Genomic DNA, 20,963 nt, shown 5'->3' on the forward strand with positions numbered 1-20,963 from the left:
GAAATAATCCAAGTGATAAGTTTGCATGCTTAATATTGAAAGAAGTAATTAGAGTAAAATACAACTTTATTATCCACTTGGCTTTGGTCCAGACTAATATATGGTTTTTAGTGCAGTGGCACTTTGCTATCACTGTAATGTGCTGTAGCATATCTGTCCATGTGGGTTATTCAAACGGTGATGATAATAGCGCCTTTAATAGATTATTTTGGCTGGTACAGTAAACATGTAGCTTGCACAGAACTATGAATATTTTTTTTATTTTTCATTTGTTTGGTGTTTAACTGTTTATGCCATCTCACTAAATAAAAAGATTTAAAAAGATGAAATTAGTAAAATAATACATTTGAATAAATGTCTGTAAATAAATGTCTTTTCTAACATGAGAAAATTGCTGCCAGACCCCCCCCCACACACACAAAAATTTACTTAATACTAATCAAAACTTTCTAAACTAGGTTTTCTTTAAAATTAAAATCTTTTATGTACTCACTCTTCTAAGATCTTTAAACTCATTAAGAGAGTAGGTAGGTGATGTCCTCGTAGTCATCTGCGACTGAAATATTATAAAAACATGTCACATGGAATTAGTTTCATTAAATCAAAAACAAGTTTCGTCTCTAACTGCTCTCTGCTTTTCAGCACATATACTGTACCATTTCTGTTTTTCACGTGTGACTGATGCATAGATGTCAGCAGTACCTAAAGAAAAATACAAGCCAGGCTCACATTAATCATTTTATTACAGTTACACTAAAGATCAGAGCAAAAACAGAAACACTGTGTGAGTCAAAACCAGGACTGTAAGATCTTTAAATGTTCTTTGAAAAGCTGCTGAACACAAACTGAACCTAATAAATGTTTGTGTTAATGGAGGTTTAATAAAAGTCAATATTAATAATGATAATAAAGATCAGTTTAAGTGCTGACCAGGATGAACAGAGTCGTACACATGAGTTTCATCCTGGTTGACTCCATGATTTGTGGAGGAGCCCGGACTGTGACTCTCAGACTGGATCGACCTAAAACATAAAAATAAACACAATAAACTCAAAAGTAACTGATGTTTGTTTAAAATAATAATAAAAAAGTATTTTACCAACCTGGTGAAGCAGGAACCTGTGAGAGAGACAAATGTTATTACACATGTTTGTGATCAGAATCAGAATACTTTATTGATCCCTAGGGGAAATTATTTTTCGTTACAGTGCTCCATTATAAACAAACATTAACAAAGACAGACAATACACGAACTAAGAATAGCACAATATATACAGGCATATATACATAAAAGTCACTATTAATAAATAGCTCAAAAAGGAAGAACATGTGCAAGAAGGGTGTAGCTGTTGCAGTAAACAGTGTGTTAAGTGGATGAGTTGTACAGGGAGATGGCCACAGGCAGGAATGATTTCCTGTGTCGTTCAGTGGTGCTTTTTGGTACTCTCAGTCTTTCACTGAACGTGCTCCTGTGACTGACCAGCATGTCATGGAGTGGGTGGGAGGTGTTATCCAACACTGTCTTTATTTTAGACAACATCCGCCTCTCCGACACCACCTTGAGGGAGTCCAGCTCCATCCCCACAACATTACTGGCCTTACGGATCAGTTTATCGAGTCTGTTGGCATCTGCGACCCTCAGCCTGCTCCCCCAGCATGCAACAACATAGAGGATCGCACTGGCCACAACAGACTCATAGAAAATCCTGAGCATTTTCTGGCAGATGTTGAAGGACCTCAGTCGCCTCAAAAAATAGAGACGACTCTGGCCCTTTCTGTAAAGTGCTGTGGTGTTTGTAGCCCAGTCCAGTTTATTGTCAGTGTGTACTCCAAGGTATTTATAGTCCTCCACAATGTCAACACTGACCCCTTGGATTGAAACAGGGGTTAAGTGTTTCCTGGTCTTCCTGACGTCCACTATCAATTCCTTGGTCTTTGCCACGTTGAGCTGCAGATGATTCTGCTCACACCATGTGACAAAGTATGTATAAATTGTTCCACTGATATTTAGTGTCATGAGATCAGAATACATGTATATGTGTGAATAATTAAAGTGTATGTAGTAAATAAACTCTCTAATACAGCATAAAAAGAAGAGGCTCTTACACTTGGACTGTCTGCAGCGATGCAACAATAGCTGGAGAATAATAATGAGAGAGACTCCACAAACCAGTCCAACCATCAACCACACAGGAGATAAAAAGCTGTCAGCTCCTGACACAGTTACTGTAATTGAGTATTAATAAAGTATAATTATTTCATTGCATATTTCACAACATGATTTTATAAAAGTTCTTACAAAATAGATCCAGGTGACTTCAAGCCTTTAAACAGACAATCTAATTTTCCTTCTCAAGCATGAAAATCATTTATAAAAATCCATCAAATGTTTTGATGCTGCTCACCTTTAACTGACATCCAGCTCTGTGCTGACTCTCTTCCTGAGTACTGACACTTGTAGAAACCTTCATCAGACTTTGACACTGCAGAGATGTTCAGCTCCCCTCGCGTATCATTTTGAATAAGTTTGTCATTGTGATAGAAAAACACATTGGAAAGTATTTTTTGTGTTTTCAAACTGCAGCTCAGACTAACAGAAGCTCCCTCAGTCACAGGATGAACAGGACTCACCAGGATAGGACCATTACCATCATCTGTGACACAATCACACACAGTTGTTTAAGTCAGACCAGCTGGTGCACACTTTTAGAAAAAGCTGTGAGTCGTGTCTCATGATCTACATGCAGACTTGGCTTCAAAGAGATTTTCTGAGATTTTCCTTTCGGAGATCTCAGCCTGGTTTTAATGACTGGAGAGAAGTTTGAACAAGTGACAACATTTCAGTGTTTAGATGTTCAGTTACAGTGGGTTCATCATGTGGATCATTCGTGTAGTCAGTGCTTGTATTTTTTTAGAAGGCTGAGGGTCCATGGAGTAAATAAATGCATCATGTTACTATTGTACAGGGAGATTGTTGAATCTGTTGTCCAATGATATCATTACATGGTTTGTCAAATTTTCTGTCAAGCTCAGACCCCAAATTCAAAATTTGATTAAGTGGACTGGAAATATAGTTGGGATGCTCCCTTAGTCTTCCCTGCAGGAGTCAAATTATTATCGATAACATTATTGAATGGTTAAAGGTGAAATTGTAAATGTTTGTATTTTTGTGATATTTTGCATGACGTGTTCCACTAAATTTCTCTGAATGGAGACTATAGAAGTTCATCTTATCTGATGACAGAGATGTTGAACTTTTTAGAGTTTTATTCTGAATGAGAAAATATAAATTACTGTTGACAAATTTTGACAAACAGGATTATGAAAAGATTGAGTGAAATGACACCAAGAACCAAGACTATTTTGATGCTTCGTTGCCTGAAATTGTCTGAAATTCTCTTTTTTGTTTGTTTTGTCACATAGAATTACTTCACATACAGCAAAGCTGGGACAAATGTTCATGTGACGTCTAAATCATTCAAATCCAAGAAGTAAATGTATAATAACATACTCTGTACAGTGATGTTGACTGCACTGCTGAACTCTCCTGATCCAGACTCACACCAGTACACTCCAGTATCTGACTTTGATGTGTTGATGTTACATGTGGATCCAGTCATTCTCCTACAGTCAGAGTACAGTCGGCCGTCCTCAGAGAACTTCCTCACTCTCCACTCAGTGAAGTTTCCCTCACAGGTCAGTGAGACAGAGTCAGAGGTGAAGTGTTGCACTCTGTCAGGACTCACTGTGAGAGACGCTGCTGAATGAACATCTGGAAACAACATGCAGTGAAGAGACAAAGCTCACAGATGTTAGGATTCAAAATATCACAGTGAAAATATTTGTTTGAAGATTTTTTGTGAAGATTAGTGATAATATTTCAGTAAAATGCAGTGTTTTTTGGTCAAACTATGATTTTTCTTTTGAAAACTTTATTATCTTTATTATAGACCCACATAAAGAAATTCACATAAAATAAATATTAAACAAAAAAAGAATAGAAGAATACATACAGACCATTTTTCGACAAAAACTCCCAAACAGGACTGAAATGCTATCACCCCATTTTACTTCAAACTGGCACACCAGTGACTCTCATGATTTTTGATCCCCTCTTTGACTCACACCAAAAAATAACTTTTACACCATCAAAAACTTTGGAGGCATCAGTGAAACATATAAACTGATGAGTTATTTCCTCAATATTTGTTTACAGTTTCCTTCAATATAAACACAAATCAGTGCCATGTTTAGATTTAAAGCCAAGCTGGTTATCAGTGGAGTTAATAAACATGTTTAATCTGGCAGCAGAATTCTTTCTAAAACTTTTCATATTATACTGGCTGAGGTTAAAGACGTATAATTATCAGGACTTTACCAGCTTTAACCCTGATCAGCACTAATAGAACAGACAACACTGAGTCTGACAACAAGCCCTGAATCACACAGACAGTCAAATCAGTGGAAAACACAGGAGCCGAATACTGACATGTTTAAGATGATCTAACCCACATGCTTTATCTGCTGGCAGCTCATGTAGAGCTTGGTACACGTCATGTGACATCATGAGCTTTGAGTCATCACTCTCAGCATCATCCACCTGATACAGATCACTCTGAACACACTTCAGTCATTTGCTGTAATGTTTCTGTCATAACTCTGTGATATTGTCTGTTTCACAGATTCCTTCTACAGTGAGATATTTTGCAGCAGCAGGACCAAAACTAAAAACCTTTGAAGGATATTTGAAATGAACAATAAGAGCAGCTGTTATTTGTGACGTCTTCTTCTAGCGTCCATCTGTAGTCAGTGTTTTTCTTGTATTTGTCAGAGCTGTTAACCTGCCTGCTGACATCTTTGTTTCTTTATTAACTATATTTGACTTTTTTATCTGAACACCTACCTGAGCACTAAACAAAGAGTCTTAACTGTGTAAATCCTGTCTGTGCACTAAGTAAAAATAATCAGTACAAACAGTAACATGAGTTTAAATATCAAAGTAAAAGTATTCAAAGAGAAAACATTTAAAATCTCATAGATGTCTTTTGTTTTTCATGTTATCACAATAAATAAAAAGTGAAAAATAAGAAAAGGAAACAAGGAAATTCAGTTTGGTTTGATCACAGAGAGAAAGGAAAATATTCAGTTCAGTTCTTCTTTTGGGGAGTTTTAATGTACACAGACATCAATGGTTGTCATGGAGATGAGATTTTAATGGTCTAAAACTTGGTGAATAAAAATGATGACCTAACATGAGCTTATTGAAAGGACAGAGAGAAACAAACTGACCTGCAGACCAGACAAACTTTGGTTGACTGTGATCAGTGTGATACTCTGGGTCTCCTCTTCCAGCTCTGCACACATATCCTGCTGTGTGTGTCTGTCCATGAATGATGTAGGAGTCCTGTGCAGTCCCACTGCCATCAGGTAGCAGCTCATAACTGGAGGATTTCTCTGATAGATCAGGAACAGCTTTATACCAGTAGAAGCTCCATCCTGCAGACGGATGTTCAACCTGACAGTTCAGAGTTACTGAGGCTCCAGGACTCAGCCATGATGGAGACACAGTGAGGACAGGACGGGGTTTATCTGTTCAACAAAGATTTTCTCTCAGTGAACATGTAGTACAGTCTCTGAACAGTGAGCTCAGTTTATACAAAGAATAATAATCTCAGTCTATATGAACAGAAACACATTTTACAAAGTGTTCAAACAGCTTAAAGCAAATATGACTTACTGTCAGAAACTGTCAGTGTGACTGAATCACTCCACTCTGTTGTTTTATACCGTGAACTTTTCATTCTGCCCTTACAGCGATAGTTTCCACTGTTGGATGATGAAGCAGATCCAATCCTGTATTCATTTTGATTTGGAGGTTTTATGATGCTGTTTGTTTCCCACTCATAATCCCACTCAGTGTCTCCTCCATGGATCTCACATCTGACAGTGATCGTCTCTCCTCTGTATATCTCAGACCAGTTTGGATACAGAGTCACAACAGGCCTGTTTGACACTGTTAATGTTCAAGAAAGTCCAATAAAAACAATAAATGACAAGAAAAAGGTTCAGTTACCATCAGATGTAGTGCTTTGTCAAAAGTTACATATAAACTCACCAGTTGTGTCAATCCTGACTGACTCACTGTACTCTGTGTAGTAAACTGGTTCTCCTCTTCCTCCTCTGCAGCTGTAGAGTCCTCCGTCTGAGACACTGATTTGTCCATTTGTCAAAGCTTCATTAGATTTCCAATCTCTGTACCAGTAGTATTTCCATCTAGATGATGATGATGATGATGATGATGGGCTCACAGAGCAGGTCAGGGTCACACTGCCCCCTACTGGAACAGCTGTCCTATCAGCTCTCAGTTCAGCCTTTGGTTTAGCTGCAGTTCAGTTTAGAACAAGAACATAAAAGTCAATGACTGAATCAGAACAATTTAAAGAACTGGATGGAAATATGTAAATGATAACAGTTTGATCAACACTATGACTTATTCGTATTTACAGTTAATTACATACATGCATGGTTCGAATAATTAATTTGAAGCATGACTAAGTTTATTGATCCATAATGAGAAAGTAACTTGGTTAATATGATCTGATTGTATTTTGAACATTTGAGATTTCTTCCTAAATGAGTGTAAGCAGGATTAATTTCAGTAGTGTTATTTTGTACTTTTGTTTTTTTTTTGTATTGTTCCTTTATTAAATTTATCAGTAACAGCCAATCAGTGTAACCACAGCAAGCAGGAGAAACCTGAGTGAGGGGAAGAGATTCAACAACAGAGCAAGTTGTGAACAGATGCATTTTTATTTCCAGTCTTTGACAGTGATGGTGTCCAACTTCAGTCCTTGTGGATAAAATCTGTTTGATGGAGTTTGAATGAGGATTTGGTGAGTCACAGTTGGTTTTCTTTGGTGTCAGTTAGGATGTGCTCGTGTTCTTTACTAAATCTGATGTTGAAGTCACATTGCTGCCATTACAATTAGCAGTTTGGATGTGATTTCCAGCTGAGCTGTTAGGAATGCTGGAATAAGACTTCAGTGTTTGTGTTGCACAACAGATCAGGTTTATTAGCCGAGTGCAGATCTCGGAACTGAAATCTGAGACTGTTGAACCTCGATGGTGATCCACGCCTAGCAGATCTGAACTTCCACTGAAATCTTCTGTTCCTGCTGGATCAACTCATATTCCAGAGATCAGGAAACTGACTCACACTTCTGAACTGTGGTAGGACTCCACCATAATCTCTGTTACTGCGACACACAGAGGACTTAATCCAAGAACTGATTCCACACCAGACTGTGACTGTGAAAGGTTTTCTCTGTAAATCTGTGGACAACTGATTTTGTGCGTTCAGTGTTGTAATTCCATTCATAGTGTTGGTGTTGTACTGGTAACTCACTGTGTTACTGATTATAACTAACCAGCCACTCTGCAGGTCTAGTGAGTGAACTGAGTCGACTTATATTGATCAGAGTTTGAAGAGCAGCTGAAAGAAAGCTGGTTAACCCTGAAGGAGCTAACACAGGTTAACAAGTAGTTAACACAGATAAGAGTTCAAAATAACCTGAACTGGACAGAGAGAGATATTTATTTATATTGTTGCTCTACTTTAATTTATATTATTCTGTGAGTTTGATCATAAATTAATGTGCACTGGAAAGTTTTTCTATATTTTTTGTGTCAAATATTGAATAATAAGTGCACTCAACTGAAATGGACAGTGTACCTGATACACTTAAATGTTTTTTGTTCATGTTTCTGAGCAATATAAATGGTTGAATACACTCAAAACAAATTTTTTCCTTTAAGTTGTTGTCAGTGTCTCATTTTGAGTTGAGGTTTTCTTCTCTAAGTTGAGTTACCACTGCCAGTCTCCTTATGATCCTAACTGAACCCAACAAGAGTAGGTTCAAGATATTTATTTTTATCTGACTTTAGATGACAGATTAATTCTGACTAATTCTGATTAATTCTGAGTCTTTAAGTTATGCAAATCCTAACAAGTCAAAAGGTTTGTGGAAATTAATTTTTCTGCATTTGCCAAAAAAGTCTGACATTAATGAGCTTTTATTAATTTGGTTCAGATCATTTTAGTGGTAAAATGAAAATCCTTCGGTAGAGTGTGAGTGATAAGTTATAATTAATATCATTAATCTGAATTATTAACATACCAGCACAGACTGGCGTCCAATAAAATGAGACCATATTGTCGTCTGCAGTTCAGAGTTCATTAAGTGAAAAAGATGCAGTGTGTGTTGTTCATGAGATCAGACTCTTTAACTAAAACCTGAAACCTCTAAGATTCATTTCAAATATAGATAGAACGTGTTAAAAACACCTGAAGTAACTGCATCATATGTTGGTGCAACAGGAAGTTAAAAAAAAAATAAAAATAATACAAATACATAAGAGAAAATATTGGATGTAACTGTTGTTCTTAGTGGTTTACCAGCTGAAACAGGTTCATCATTTGTTCTGCACTTCATGTATTAGAGGTGGATGAAACATCTCCAACTTACATGATACAGTCAGTCTGATGATATTACTCCAGTATGTTAAAGAATAGTCCCTTCTGCCCCGGCAGCTGTATCCTCCACTGTCAGACTCAGTAACTGTGATTTTGTATTCATTGGATGTTTGAGGTGTGTTTAACTTGGCTGGTCTCCATTCATACGTCCACTGAGCTCCTTCACCTCCCTGAATCTCACATGTGACAGTGACTGTCTCACCGCTGTATATCTGAGTCCAGGATGGCTGCAGGGTCAGAGTGGGCTTAATGGGAACTGTTCACATAAGAATGATTCAGTTAGGAGACAAAGAAAAACATAAAAACTCTGCTGTTTATGACATAAGAGTAGAGTCTATTTCAAACTGTAACACAACATTTTTAGTAAAATGTACAAATCTTTACTTTGCACAGTTATCATCTTTTGTTCAGATTCCAAAAATTACAGATTATTTTTTCATGAGTTGACAGCAGATTAAGAAGACTGGAAGAAATTATCATGTGAGAAACATTTTCTAAAAGTTCTGATGAGGTCATCATGTGAAACTGGTGCAGTTGCTGATTTGGGACATTGGAGTGTGTCACACTTGTAGTTATTGTATAACAAACAGGTTCTTGTGGCTCTCAATGATTTTCCATGAACTGAACCTTAAACCACTGATTCACTAATGGATCTGTTCTACACTGGAGGTTCTTCTAGCTGTAGTATCATTAAAGACATTATAACACTCACGAACACCTTTTTCATTAATTTTTATTATTATAAACTACTTCTGATCCTAAACACAAAAGAAACCTACAGTGCCATTGAAAGACAAAGTGTTTGGTTGAGTTGATGAAACATTGTGCAGTATAAATTAAAATGTGTGAAATATGTCCAACTCACCTATTACTTTCAATGGGGTGCTATCACTCCACTCTGTCCAGGAAGAGCTTCTTCTGCCCCGGCAGCTGTATTCTCCACCATCAGACTCAGTAACTCTGTTGATTGTATATACACTGGATGTTGGAGGTGTGTTTAACTGGTTTTGTCTCCATTCATACGTCCACTGAGCTCCTTCACCTCCTTGGATCTCACATCTGACAGTGACCGTGGTATCTCTGTATATCTGAGTCCAGGATGGCTGCAGGGTCACAGTGGGCTTAGGAGGAGCTGTTCAAATAAAAAAATATACCATCAGCAGGCTTATAGAAATATAAAATGATCATTAAAGCTGTCTTGGTTTTATTGCTCTTGTTAATGGTAATCACATTTTTTCATCCTAGTGTCAATTTGACTGAAAATCAACAATAAGAAGTTTAATAAAAACAAACACATTAAACCTGCTAATTTACTGATATTTAGAATCTACCAGCAGAGTGACTGGAAACAACCAGGTGTGCACAAATCTAAACTGTGAGACTGAACATCAACACATAAAAACACAATATCATGTAAACAACTTCAGTTTCTCAGAATTTACATTTTGTAGCCCTTATTTATGCAACGCTATTAAATAAGTGGGCTCTGGGTTCTTTTCCCAGTGTAACTTTGTAACTTCTATTATTTGGGATCAATGAAGCTTACCTCTTAAAAGTAGCACTACACGCTAAAATGAACACCAGTGTCTAACAGTGTAGTAAATCATGCCATACACAATGTAAAGTAGACAATTGCAACCCTCTTTTCATTTACCAAAATAATGAAAAACAATAAAATAATAACCCGGCAGGGTTAGGCATTCAAGCAACCCAAAAAAACCACACACAGCACTGTACCAGCTGTACAAGGAATCTTCACATACAATTAAAACCACAGGTTATACTGTCCCAAACTAAACATAAAGCCGGCTAAATTAAACCCTACGTTGCAGGCCTGTATTGCTCCAGAACGTATAAATCCAAAACGATCTCCAAACTGGAAGTATTTCACTCAAAGAGCAAAAAATGAATCAACTCAGTACCTTGTGAAACATGCAACTCCCACCAGATTAATCCAGGCAACAGGTTGTCTTCACCTTCTTCACGCTGAAACTTTACTGTCTTGTCACTAGCTAACCGACACAAACTATGACTTGTCGTTCTGAAAAGTCTAAACTCACTTACTGATAGCACATGAAAACAAGCTAACTTCTCCGACTGCTCTGTGTAATTTACGCACCACACCCTCCATCCTTGCGCTCTTTTTTTCTCTTTCCACCCTGTGCTACCGTCACAGGCCATAACCCGGTAGGAAATTACAGTTTTCACAAGCAAGTCACAACAAAAGAAAGAAAACTTATTTTAAACAGTGTAAACATGTTTTTTAATCATTTTACATGAACTTTGACCTTTTAATAAATAACAAAATTAAATAAATGAAATTATCTCTTTACTATTTATATTGTGGCGAGCTCAGACAAGGAGGAGACAGAGGTTTCGTTCGGTCTTGCTTCCCCGCCGTGTTAGCCAGGGAGCACAGCCGTTTATTCTGCTTTTACTGGAGAACACTGCCGCTAGCCAACTGCTCAGCGTGGCCACAGCACAGCAACAACAACAACAACACAAAAATGGCGCTCTCTCACCCGGAAACACACAGTCGCAGAGAGAGCGTCACCTGTAACCATGGCAACAGAACATAACTGTCAATAACAAAACCCCGAACAGCCCTGGCCCGCTACATAGCCCCCACCTAAGGGGTCAGTCGTCCCCGACAACCCCATTAACCAACACAAAGTCCTGCAAATGTCCATGTGTCTTCTTCGGTGGCGCGCAGGCCGATCTCGACCAGCAGGGGAAGAGTCACTTGGATGAGAACCTGGGGTGCCACCAGCATCCCCTGCCCCGGCGGCTGCTGGAGCGGGCGGGCGGTACGGTGAGAGCCTGTCCTGGTGCAACACCGCCACGTGCCCTGGGCCCGGCATGCGGATCCGGTACACCACTTCTGTTAGCCGTCCCACGACTTCCGCCGGCCCTTGCAAGTGACCGCACCGCCTGGGGGACACCCCTCTCTTGCGAACCGGGCAGTACACCCAAACCTTGTCGCCAGGCACAAAAGCTCCCCCTCGGCACCTGGTGTCGCAGGCTCTTTTCTGTCGTACTCCGGCGCTGACCTGGGCCTGGTGGGTGTAGTCATGAACCACTCGCGGCCGCTCCCTCAGCCTCCTGTAGCAGTCCCTGGCCACCGACACGCGCCGGTTTCCTGCCTCGGGACGGGAAAGGCCCTAGGACGTCTCCTCCCACTCTCCCATCGGGCCCCACCCGATGCTGCTGCAGGGGGACAGTGGAGCGTTGAGTGGGGCCCTTCCGTGCCGTACAGGTGTTACAGCAGTGCACATGAAGTTCCACATCCCGTCGACAACCAGGCCAGTAGAATTGTCCCCTGAGACGACGGAGAGTTTTAGCATTCCCATAGTGGCTGGCCCCCACCGAGCCGTGGACAAGCTCGGTGGACAAGCTCGAGCACCTGCGAGCCTGCGAGACACCAACAGCTGCGGGAGATCCTTGCCCTGTTAGGGGACCCGCCATCTCCGGTACAGGAGGCCGTCGTGGGTTTCCAGATTGTTGTACTGGGAGTAGTAGGCCTTCACTTCGGGCCCCTGTCCTGACACCCCTGTCCAGCCTGGGTGTCGTGCTGCCTCCAGCCAGGCCCCCACCTGAACCAATGTCGCATCAGCCTCCTGCTCCTGCTTCAGCTGCTGCATGGTCAACGAGAGCCATCCCCCTCCGCCGGCTGTGGCCTGAGCAGTAGCCACGCCCCGTGCCTCCTGGGCCCGCTCTCCCTGCCGTTTCGAGAGGGGCAGCTGGCATGGGCGCAGACAGATGGGTTGAGCAGAGCCGGTGTCGATGGTGTGCTGAACCAGCCGCGTCTGCCTGCAGTCTCTGGTTCCCTGCTTTTGGCCGCACTGGAGGGCCAGAGTCTCTGTACCAAGAGTGATAGCCAGCTTCGCGGTGTCAACGCAGGTCCCCCAGCGGGTCAGCAGATCAAGGCCGATGATGCACTGATCTTGGATGTCAGCAAGCCAGAAGTCGTGCACCAGCTCCAGATCCTTCACTCGGATCCGCAACGGTTTCTTCCCCCGCATGTCAGTTCTCTCCCCCGTCACTGTCATCAGCTGGGTGTCGGTGGGCAACCAACCCATCACAAGCGGCCCGGATGTTCCAGGAAACACACCAGGTCGTATTAGGGAAATGGTGGACCCCGTGTTCACCAGGGCCTGGCAGGGCTGGTCCTCAACACAGCAGCTCAGGTAGAGTCCCTTGAGGTGCCCGACTAGGCCCGCCACCATGCATCGTTCTTGGAGGGGGGCAGGAAGCTGGAGCGGTGGTCCCCTCGCTGTACCGCTCCCCCTCTCATCCCCCTGAGGCCACATAGTTCTGGCCTTTGGGGCGGGCGCTCGGCAGTCGCGCGCCACGTGGCCAGGCTCATCACACCGGTAGCAGCGGTCGGTCGGTCGACAGGGACGCCTCCACGCACCGAGGGCTGCGGCTGGCATATCCCCACGACCTCCCCCTCACTGTCGCAGTCTGCGGCTCTGATTTGAGGGTAGTTTGGGGGGCGCAACTGCTGGTCAGGTCGCGATGTGAGCACAAGCTCGGCCCTTTCAGCCTCAAGGAGCGCCTCACGGAGAGTCTGAGGCATGGCCAGGCGGACGTGTTGGCGTAGTCGCTCTGGGAAAAGTCCTCGTAGGAAAGCATGAAGGCTAAGCTCCTCCTCCTGCTAGCGCTAGGTGTGTAGCAGCCTCTTCATCGCTCCAGCCATTATGCCTCGCAGCTAGCCGTACTTGTGAGAGGTAGGGCTCTAGCGGGGTTAGCCCGTTGTATTTCGGTACCTTAGCTGGCGTTGCAGGCATCACTGCTCGCTGTCGGGGGCCAGGCGTGTCGGTCGACAAAGGCAGCCCATGAAGCACTGTCCCAGCGTCGGTCGCGATGGGCCGCTGCCGCGGTGCGCTCGCCTCGTCAGGACCGGTCGGGGGACTTACATGGCCGCTCGCTTGCTCTCTCTTCAATCGCTCACTTCCCAAGCAGCGAATGCTCTCCTCGACGGCTTGCTCCAGCCTCTGAGTGTCTCTCTCCATTCTGGCGAGGGTGAGCTATCACACTTCTGACACCAATGTGGCGAGCTCAGACAAGGAGGAGACAGAGGTTTCGTTCGGTCTTGCTTCCCCGCCGTGTTAGCCAGGGAGCACAGCCGTTTATTCTGCTTTTACTGGAGAACACTGCCGCTAGCCAACTGCTCAGCGTGGCCACAGCACAGCAACAACAACAACAACACAAAAATGGCGCTCTCTCACCTGGAAACACACAGTCGCAGAGAGAGCGTCACCTGTAACCATGGCAACAGAACATAACTGTCAATAACAAAACCCCGAACAGCCTTGGCCCACTACAATATTTTTAGACTTCACTTATCTTTTACTATTTATGCATTTTTTTTAACCCAGGTTACAATTGTAAAAATACATTTTATACTCAAATATCCCACTATTTACTTATTTCTACATCTTTACATTTGCATATTTATACGTTTATGAACATATAATCCAGAGCTGTCAGTTAGCACTGTTGCATTACAGCAAGAAGGTCCTGGGTTTCAATCCACCAGGCCTTTCTGTGTGCATGTCCCCCCCCCCCCGTGGGTCTGTATGGATCTAAAGGCTTCCTCCTTCAGTCCAACGACATGCAGATAGTTTAACTGGTGATCCTAAACTGCCCATAGATGTGAATGGTTGTATAAAATGCCTACAGCTCCGAAGTTTCATTAACTTAAAACAGAAATACAAAGTCTACATGTGGCACCAAAGTCCAAATTAGACTGTCAAAGAAAAACTTTTGTAAAAACATTTATCTGAGTTCAGTTTTAAAGAAAATAATCTTCATTCAGTGTAAAAATTCAATTCTTCTTTGCCCAAAATTCATGATATTTAAATTAGCAAATTTAAATAATTAAGTTTTTTTTTTTTTTAAACCAAACTGCTGCTATTAGTAAACATACCAGCAGTTAGAGAAAGGCTAACGTAGCAGAGCAGTCTCTCCTAAAATGAGGCCAAATTGTACTCAAATGGAAACTTTGAGGAATTAGAAAAAAGAAAACTGCTAAAACAAAAGAACTGCATCATGACACTGAGCTGCAGTGATGAAAACTTCACATGCGCAACAACTGAAGTGAAGAAACTGGGATAATTACATTTGTATTTCCTTTTTCATCAAACCTACTGAATATATTTTTCATGTCCAGACGTTTCATTGAGTGATCACTGTATATTTTATATAAAACATTAAAAGCTGTTTTACACTACTTTTGATACTAAAATAAAAACAAAACCTGCAGTTTTATTGAAAGACAAAGTATTTTGTTGTGTTTTTGGATCAAACATTGTGCAATATAAGTCAAAATGAGGGAAATATGTCCAACTTACATAATACAATTAATGAGGTGATATTGCTCCACTCTGTCCAGGAAGAGCCTCTTCTGCCCCGGCAGCTGTATCCTCCACCATGAGACTCAGTAGCGCTGATGATTTTGTATTCATTGGATGTTTGACCTATGTTTGACTGGCCTCGTCTCCATTCATACATCCACTGAGCTCCTTCACTTTCCAGAATCTCACATCTCACAGTGACTATCTCACCGCTGTATATCTGAGTCCAGGATGGCTGCAGGGTCACAGTGGGCTTAATGGGAACTGTTTACATTAAAATGATCCAGTTAGGAGAAGACAACCATAAAAATTCATAACATTAGAGTGGAGTGACTGCAAAAAAGCCAGCAGTTATTGAAGTCCAAACAAATTCAGTTGTGAAAATATCATCAAATCCTTAAAAGATAAGGATGAGTTCATAAAACATTCAGTAGAAAAATGTATGCATATGCACTGTTAGTACATGAAGCCCGTTTTGACACAAGGCCTTTAGAAATTGGGGTTCTAACGGTGTCACAGCACCCTCTGATCAAAATAAAATAAATATAATATAATTAATAATAAATCACAATAATAAATAAAAATATCACATTAACAGAATTATAGAAATGTAAAATCAATAAAAATCTGTCTTGGTTTTCATTGCTCTTCTTAAAAATCAACAATAACAAGTTTCGCACTGAGCCTAATAATTAATAATTTGACACATTTAGTGTTCTAATTACTGGTTTGAACAGTGATTCCCTCCATAACTCAGAGAAGTCCTTTTTTAATTTAAAAAATGTTAAAGTCATCAGTGTTCTGGATGATGAATAAATCACTTTCAGTTGTGACTAAATTTGTGTTTCTTCTCCTTCCTCTGCAGGTGTAGATGCCTCCATCAGAGTTAGAGATTGCACTCTTAGAGCTAAAAGATGAGGTTTTTCTGAGCTCATACTCTATGGCTGTGTCCAAATTCATTCATGGCTGCATTTGAAGGCAATTACATCACAGCGACGGGACGAAGACTGTCCAAATTTTGTTAATCTTTTTTATCTTTGTGCCCCTCCGTGAATCGCTACCTTATCGTGGTGCAGGGGTTTGTGTGTCCCAGGGATCCCAGGGGCTATGTTGTCTGGGGGCTTTTGCCCCCTGGTAGGGTCTCCCATGGCAAATTGGTCCTGGGTGAGGGACCAGTCAAAGAGCGATTCAGAAGACCCCTATGAAAAGACCATCGAGGGAACAGTTCCCCCTGCCCGGGATAGGGTTACTGGGGCCCCACCCTGGAACCAGTCCTGGGTAGGGTGCCTGAGGGCGAGCGTCTGGTGGCCGGGCCTTAGTCCATGGGGCCCGGCCGGGCACAGCATGAAAAAGGGACATGGGCCCATCTTCCTGCAGGGCCATCACCCGCAGGAGGCACCGTAGGGGTCGGGTGCAATGTGAGTCGAGCTGCGGCCAGGAGTGGAGGTGCTGGCGGACCAATTCCCGGCTACCAAGACTGGCAATTGGGACATGGAATGTCACCTCTCTGGTGGGGAAGGAGCCTGAGCTAGTGCATGAGGTTGAGAGGTCCCGGCTAGATATAGTCGGGCTCACCTCAACGCACGGCCTGGGCTCTGGAACCAGTCTCCTGGAGAGGGGCTGGACTCTGTCTCAGTCTGGAGTTGCCCCTGGTGAGAGGCGTCGGGCTGGGGTGGGTATCTTGGTATCCCCTCGGCTTACTGCTGGTATGTTGGGGTTTCTCCCAGTGGACAAGAGGGTTTGTTCCCTTCACCTTCAGGTCACGGAACGGGTCATGACTGTCATCTGTGCTTATGCGGCGAGTGGCAGTTCAGAGTACCCAGCCTTCTTGGAGTCCCTGGGTGGGGCACTGGAGGGTGCTCCCCCTGGGGACTCTGTTGCCCTACTGGGAGACTTCAATGCTCACGTGGGCAAAGACAGTGAGACCTGGAAGGGCGTGATTGGGAGGAACGGCCTCCCGGATCTGAACCTGAGTGGTGTTTTGTTATTGGACTTCTGTGCAAACCACAGTTTGGCCATAACGAACACCATGTTCGAACATAAGAGTGTCCATAAGTGCATGTGGCACCAGGACACTCTAGGCCACAGGTTGATGATTGATTTTGTAATCGTATCACCAGGGAGGAGGCCCGGGGGCAGACCCAGGACACGCTGGAGAGATTATATCTCTCGGCTGGCCTGGGAACGCCTTGGTGTTCCCCCGGATAAGCTGGAGGAGGTGGCTGCGGAGAGGGAGGTCTGGGCTTCTCTGCTTGGGGTGCTGCCCCCGCGACCTGGCCCCGGATAAGCGGAAGAAAATGGATGGATGGATGGACTTTTTAAGTGCCCTTTCTCACTGTCCATCTTCCCCTCTGTTTTTCTTTTCCTTCATCTTTCTTTCTCCCTTTCTTATAACCGAGCCATGTCTGTCCCGTCTGTAACAACTGAAAATAAAATAAAATAAATAACAACAACAAAGGTCGATCAAATGGACCAATATGGCAAAGCCGTGATGATCCACTTGATAAAGTAAATCCGTTGGCCTTCAGACAACAATTATAAAGAACCAAACGGGGAAAAAAAAAATAACGGTCCAGGACTGGGACACTCAGGTTAATCCAGCAGTACAAGGGTCTGGACTTAACTTTTATACACTTCTGTGTAACAAAGCGTTTTTGTGAACTCAAAAATAACCCTGTTTTCATCTTTGTGACATTTTTACTGCCCATCTATGTAAACAAATAACTTACAAAATCAAATGAATAATAGAAAATAAACAGCAATGTTCTTCTATAGGTTTCAAAGAGATTTAGTTCACATATTTTATATAATACAGTAAATGTGTGCGAATGCAAATGACCGGCAATCATTCAGTCACTGAAATTATCCATGTAATTAGCTAAGTAATTCCTAAATGCATGTAGATTAAAGAAAATTATTTTATCTGAATATGATTGTCTCTGATGAGCCTAAGGTACAAAACATGCCTTCGATAACCATACGACCGTGGCTCAGGGGATTGGGAAGCTCATCTGTAACCAGAAGGTTCGATCCCCCTGCTCTCTCTCTCCTGGTCGTTGTGTCCTTGGGCAAGACACTTTACCCTACCGCGTACTGGTGTTGACCAGAGGGGCGGATGGCGCGATATGGCAGCCTTGCTCCTGTCAGTCTGCCCCAGGGCAGCTGTGGCTACAACTGTAGCTTGCCTCCACCAGTGTGTGAATGTGAGAGTGAATGAATAGTGGAATTGTGCTCTGAGTGCTTAGAAAAGCGCTATATAAATGCAATCCATCATTATTATTATTATTAATATTATAACGTTTTTCAAGCTCCTCGAGAATTAAAAATGTACAAAAAAACAGAGCAACATTTCTGGGTCCATTTAAAAAATTTTACGCTGTGGCGCCAGTGACTGGAAAAACGTGGAAGTAAGGGCAGACTTGAACAAAGGCTAGAAGACTGTCCAATTTCACAGCCACTCACTTCCAGCCTATGAAGGGCCTTCGAAGGACCTGCCCTACATGGATCGGGTAGGTCGGGTTCTTTGAAACAATTTGGAGACAGCCATCGAGGTGGGAGACCAGTGCACTGGTGTGTGCTGAGGTCGGCTCCAAGTTGGAGACTAAGAGACACTGCTTGTGGAATCTATAAATAAACTCTCCAAAGATGGACCCAACCGTGTGTTGGTGCCATCTTTACAAAGTGAAAACAAACAGGAAAATCATAAAGGAGGAAGAAAAATAACACAAAGCATAAAAGAAATCAAACCTTCAAATTAAAGAGGAAATCATCAAAGAACAAATACTAAAAAGACAACAGAGACGAGGAAGAAGCACTAAGAGGAAGACGATGAAAGGCTATGACAGTCACAAATAAATAAATCTGTATCGATGGTACTTTGTCTAGTTTCTTTCACTTGTTACTCTTGTGTATGTGAAACCTTATTCATTTATAACTTTAACAGCTTTTAGAGGTTTATCCATGAGGACAATGAGGCAGACAGCACACCATGCCACTATAAATAACTGAGAGTAAGAATTCATAATAAGATTCATTAAAATCTTCAGGCAGGACTCTGACTGACTGATCTGTGGTTGATTAAGTTTTCACATTTGAATTATCTGAATTTACCCTGCACTCATTAAGCTGTCCTGTAAAAATACTTTTTTTAAAAAAATGTGAAATAATCTGTAGAAAGGTAACAGACTAATGTAAGCTCAGAGCAGTTTTTCATTAACATAGTAAATGGACGGGTTCTTAATAATGCTTTTCTAATTTTCCTGAGCTCTGAAAGTGCTTGATACAACATGCCTCATTCACACAAGGACTTTTTTTCTATGCACAAGTGTTTTCTAGTGAACATGAGCAACCAAGAACAGTTGGCATGCTTACTGGAGCAGCCAGGAATTCAACTATCAACCTTCTACTTAGAAAAGTCCCTGCTCTACCTCCCGAGCCAGTGTCAGTCCACTTAAAACAGATTTAATTTTGGTGTATCCATTATTTTTTGTATTTTTTTTTTATCACAGGGAGGATATTATTGAGTACAGTAAAGGAGATAACATCTACATATGAACTGGAATAAAAGCAGTATTTCTTACCTTCAGCGTTTCCACAGATGACTGTACTGAGCACTAAAATATTGAATAAATCCTCATCAGACAGAACTGACAGAATCACAACTAAAATAAATTAAGACCTTTTTAACCCTAGAACACTATCGCTGGGTAATTTACACCCGAGCAAATACATTTACATGATTTCTCTCTCCTGCAGCTGTTTGCGTGTCGAGGAGCCTGTGCCTTCACTAGGGAAGTCTCAAATGTCCCAGGAATGGGTGGACCAAAGACCAGCTTTCCAGAGTCATTATTTTGTTTTAGGAGGGGTTTTTTTTTTCATTTTGTTAGACATGGCACAGTTGAAAGTAAAAGAAGACCACTCTAATTTGTCATGTGTTGTCATATTTTGATATATTTGATTACTTTTTATTGGTTATATTATATCGGGTAAAAATCACCTGGCATTAGTGATTGTGTTACTATTTATAGCAATAGTGTTCTAGGGTTAAAGATGAACAGTAATCACCAAATTTCTGTACTTCTGTTTGTCAAATAGGCTCTAACCATAGTAACTCAAACTATTGTAACACAGTGTGTAACTATAAGGCTACGCTCACACTGCAGGCGAAAGCGCATCAAATCTGACTTTTTTGACCCTATGTGACCCATATCCGATCATGGTATGACAGTGTGAACAGGACAAATCCGATATTTTCAAATCACTTTTGTATGTGGTACTGAATCCGATACATATCTGCTGTTTTGGAAAGCGACTGCTGTTTGAACGGTCATGTCGCATTAAATCCATCTTTTACGTCACTGACACAAGACAGATGCCAATTATCAGCGCCAGAGAAGCGCCTGAGAAGACATCGTGAACGCTTTCTGGCCATCCAGTGTAGATGTTAGTGAAACTGTTGGGAAGACAGCGTTGGAGAAACGTGAACATTTTATTTGTACTGTATAATCTGCAGATTCTGACAGAAATCTGCAACTATCCTTTAAAGCACCGCTCCTCTAAAACAGCAATAAGGATAATTATTAGGCCATATGTAAATAACAAAATAACTTTATAACTTAAAGCAAAATTGGGAAACGTAAAGTCCGAAACAAGTCTTTATATTAAGGTCCATCAGTCAAACAATACTGTTTGGTTTGTGTCTAAACAGAGCGCGCTGTGTGTGACGTTTTCCTTTGTGCATGCGGGCCGCTTTGAGGGTTCACACTAGAGCGCGTTTGCTGTCACATTTTATTTGTAGTGTGAACAAGCAGACCAAAAAATCGGATTTGATCAAAAAATCGGAATTGAGCATTAAGACCTGCAGTGTGAACGTAGCCTAAGTGACGCAAAAAGCAGCAGTGTATCAAACATTTAAACACTTAAAGAATCACAAGTCTGCTTTGTAACCAGGTAAACAGGTTAAAGCAGTGACACACTGTAATTCTGACAGATCAGAAACATTTTCATTAATCGCTGCCATTCAAACAATGTCAGATGTGTACTTACAGAAAAAGCCCATCATGCAGAGCAAA

At 41.8% G+C, this 20,963-nt stretch overlaps 1 protein-coding gene across 1 annotated transcript; it reads right to left on the reverse strand.

The window, feature by feature from the left end:
• Positions 1–515: 515 nt before the first annotated feature.
• LOC120433482 (Fc receptor-like protein 5) lies at positions 516–19,492 on the reverse strand. The gene is made up of 14 exons (XM_039599761.1): positions 19,473–19,492; positions 14,890–15,156; positions 9,399–9,665; positions 8,526–8,789; positions 6,116–6,382; positions 5,738–6,013; positions 5,290–5,589; positions 3,512–3,772; positions 2,406–2,654; positions 2,107–2,226; positions 1,104–1,119; positions 931–1,022; positions 673–702; positions 516–556 (listed from the first exon to the last, which is right to left on the reverse strand). The coding sequence occupies exons 2-14, from the start codon at positions 15,047–15,049 to the stop codon at positions 516–518; spliced, it is 2,343 nt and encodes a 780-aa protein (XP_039455695.1). The 5' UTR covers positions 15,050–15,156; positions 19,473–19,492.
• Positions 19,493–20,963: the final 1,471 nt, after the last annotated feature.

This window comes from Oreochromis aureus, linkage group 3, assembly GCF_013358895.1.
Source record: "Oreochromis aureus strain Israel breed Guangdong linkage group 3, ZZ_aureus, whole genome shotgun sequence".
NCBI classification, from domain to species: domain Eukaryota; kingdom Metazoa; phylum Chordata; class Actinopteri; order Cichliformes; family Cichlidae; genus Oreochromis; species Oreochromis aureus.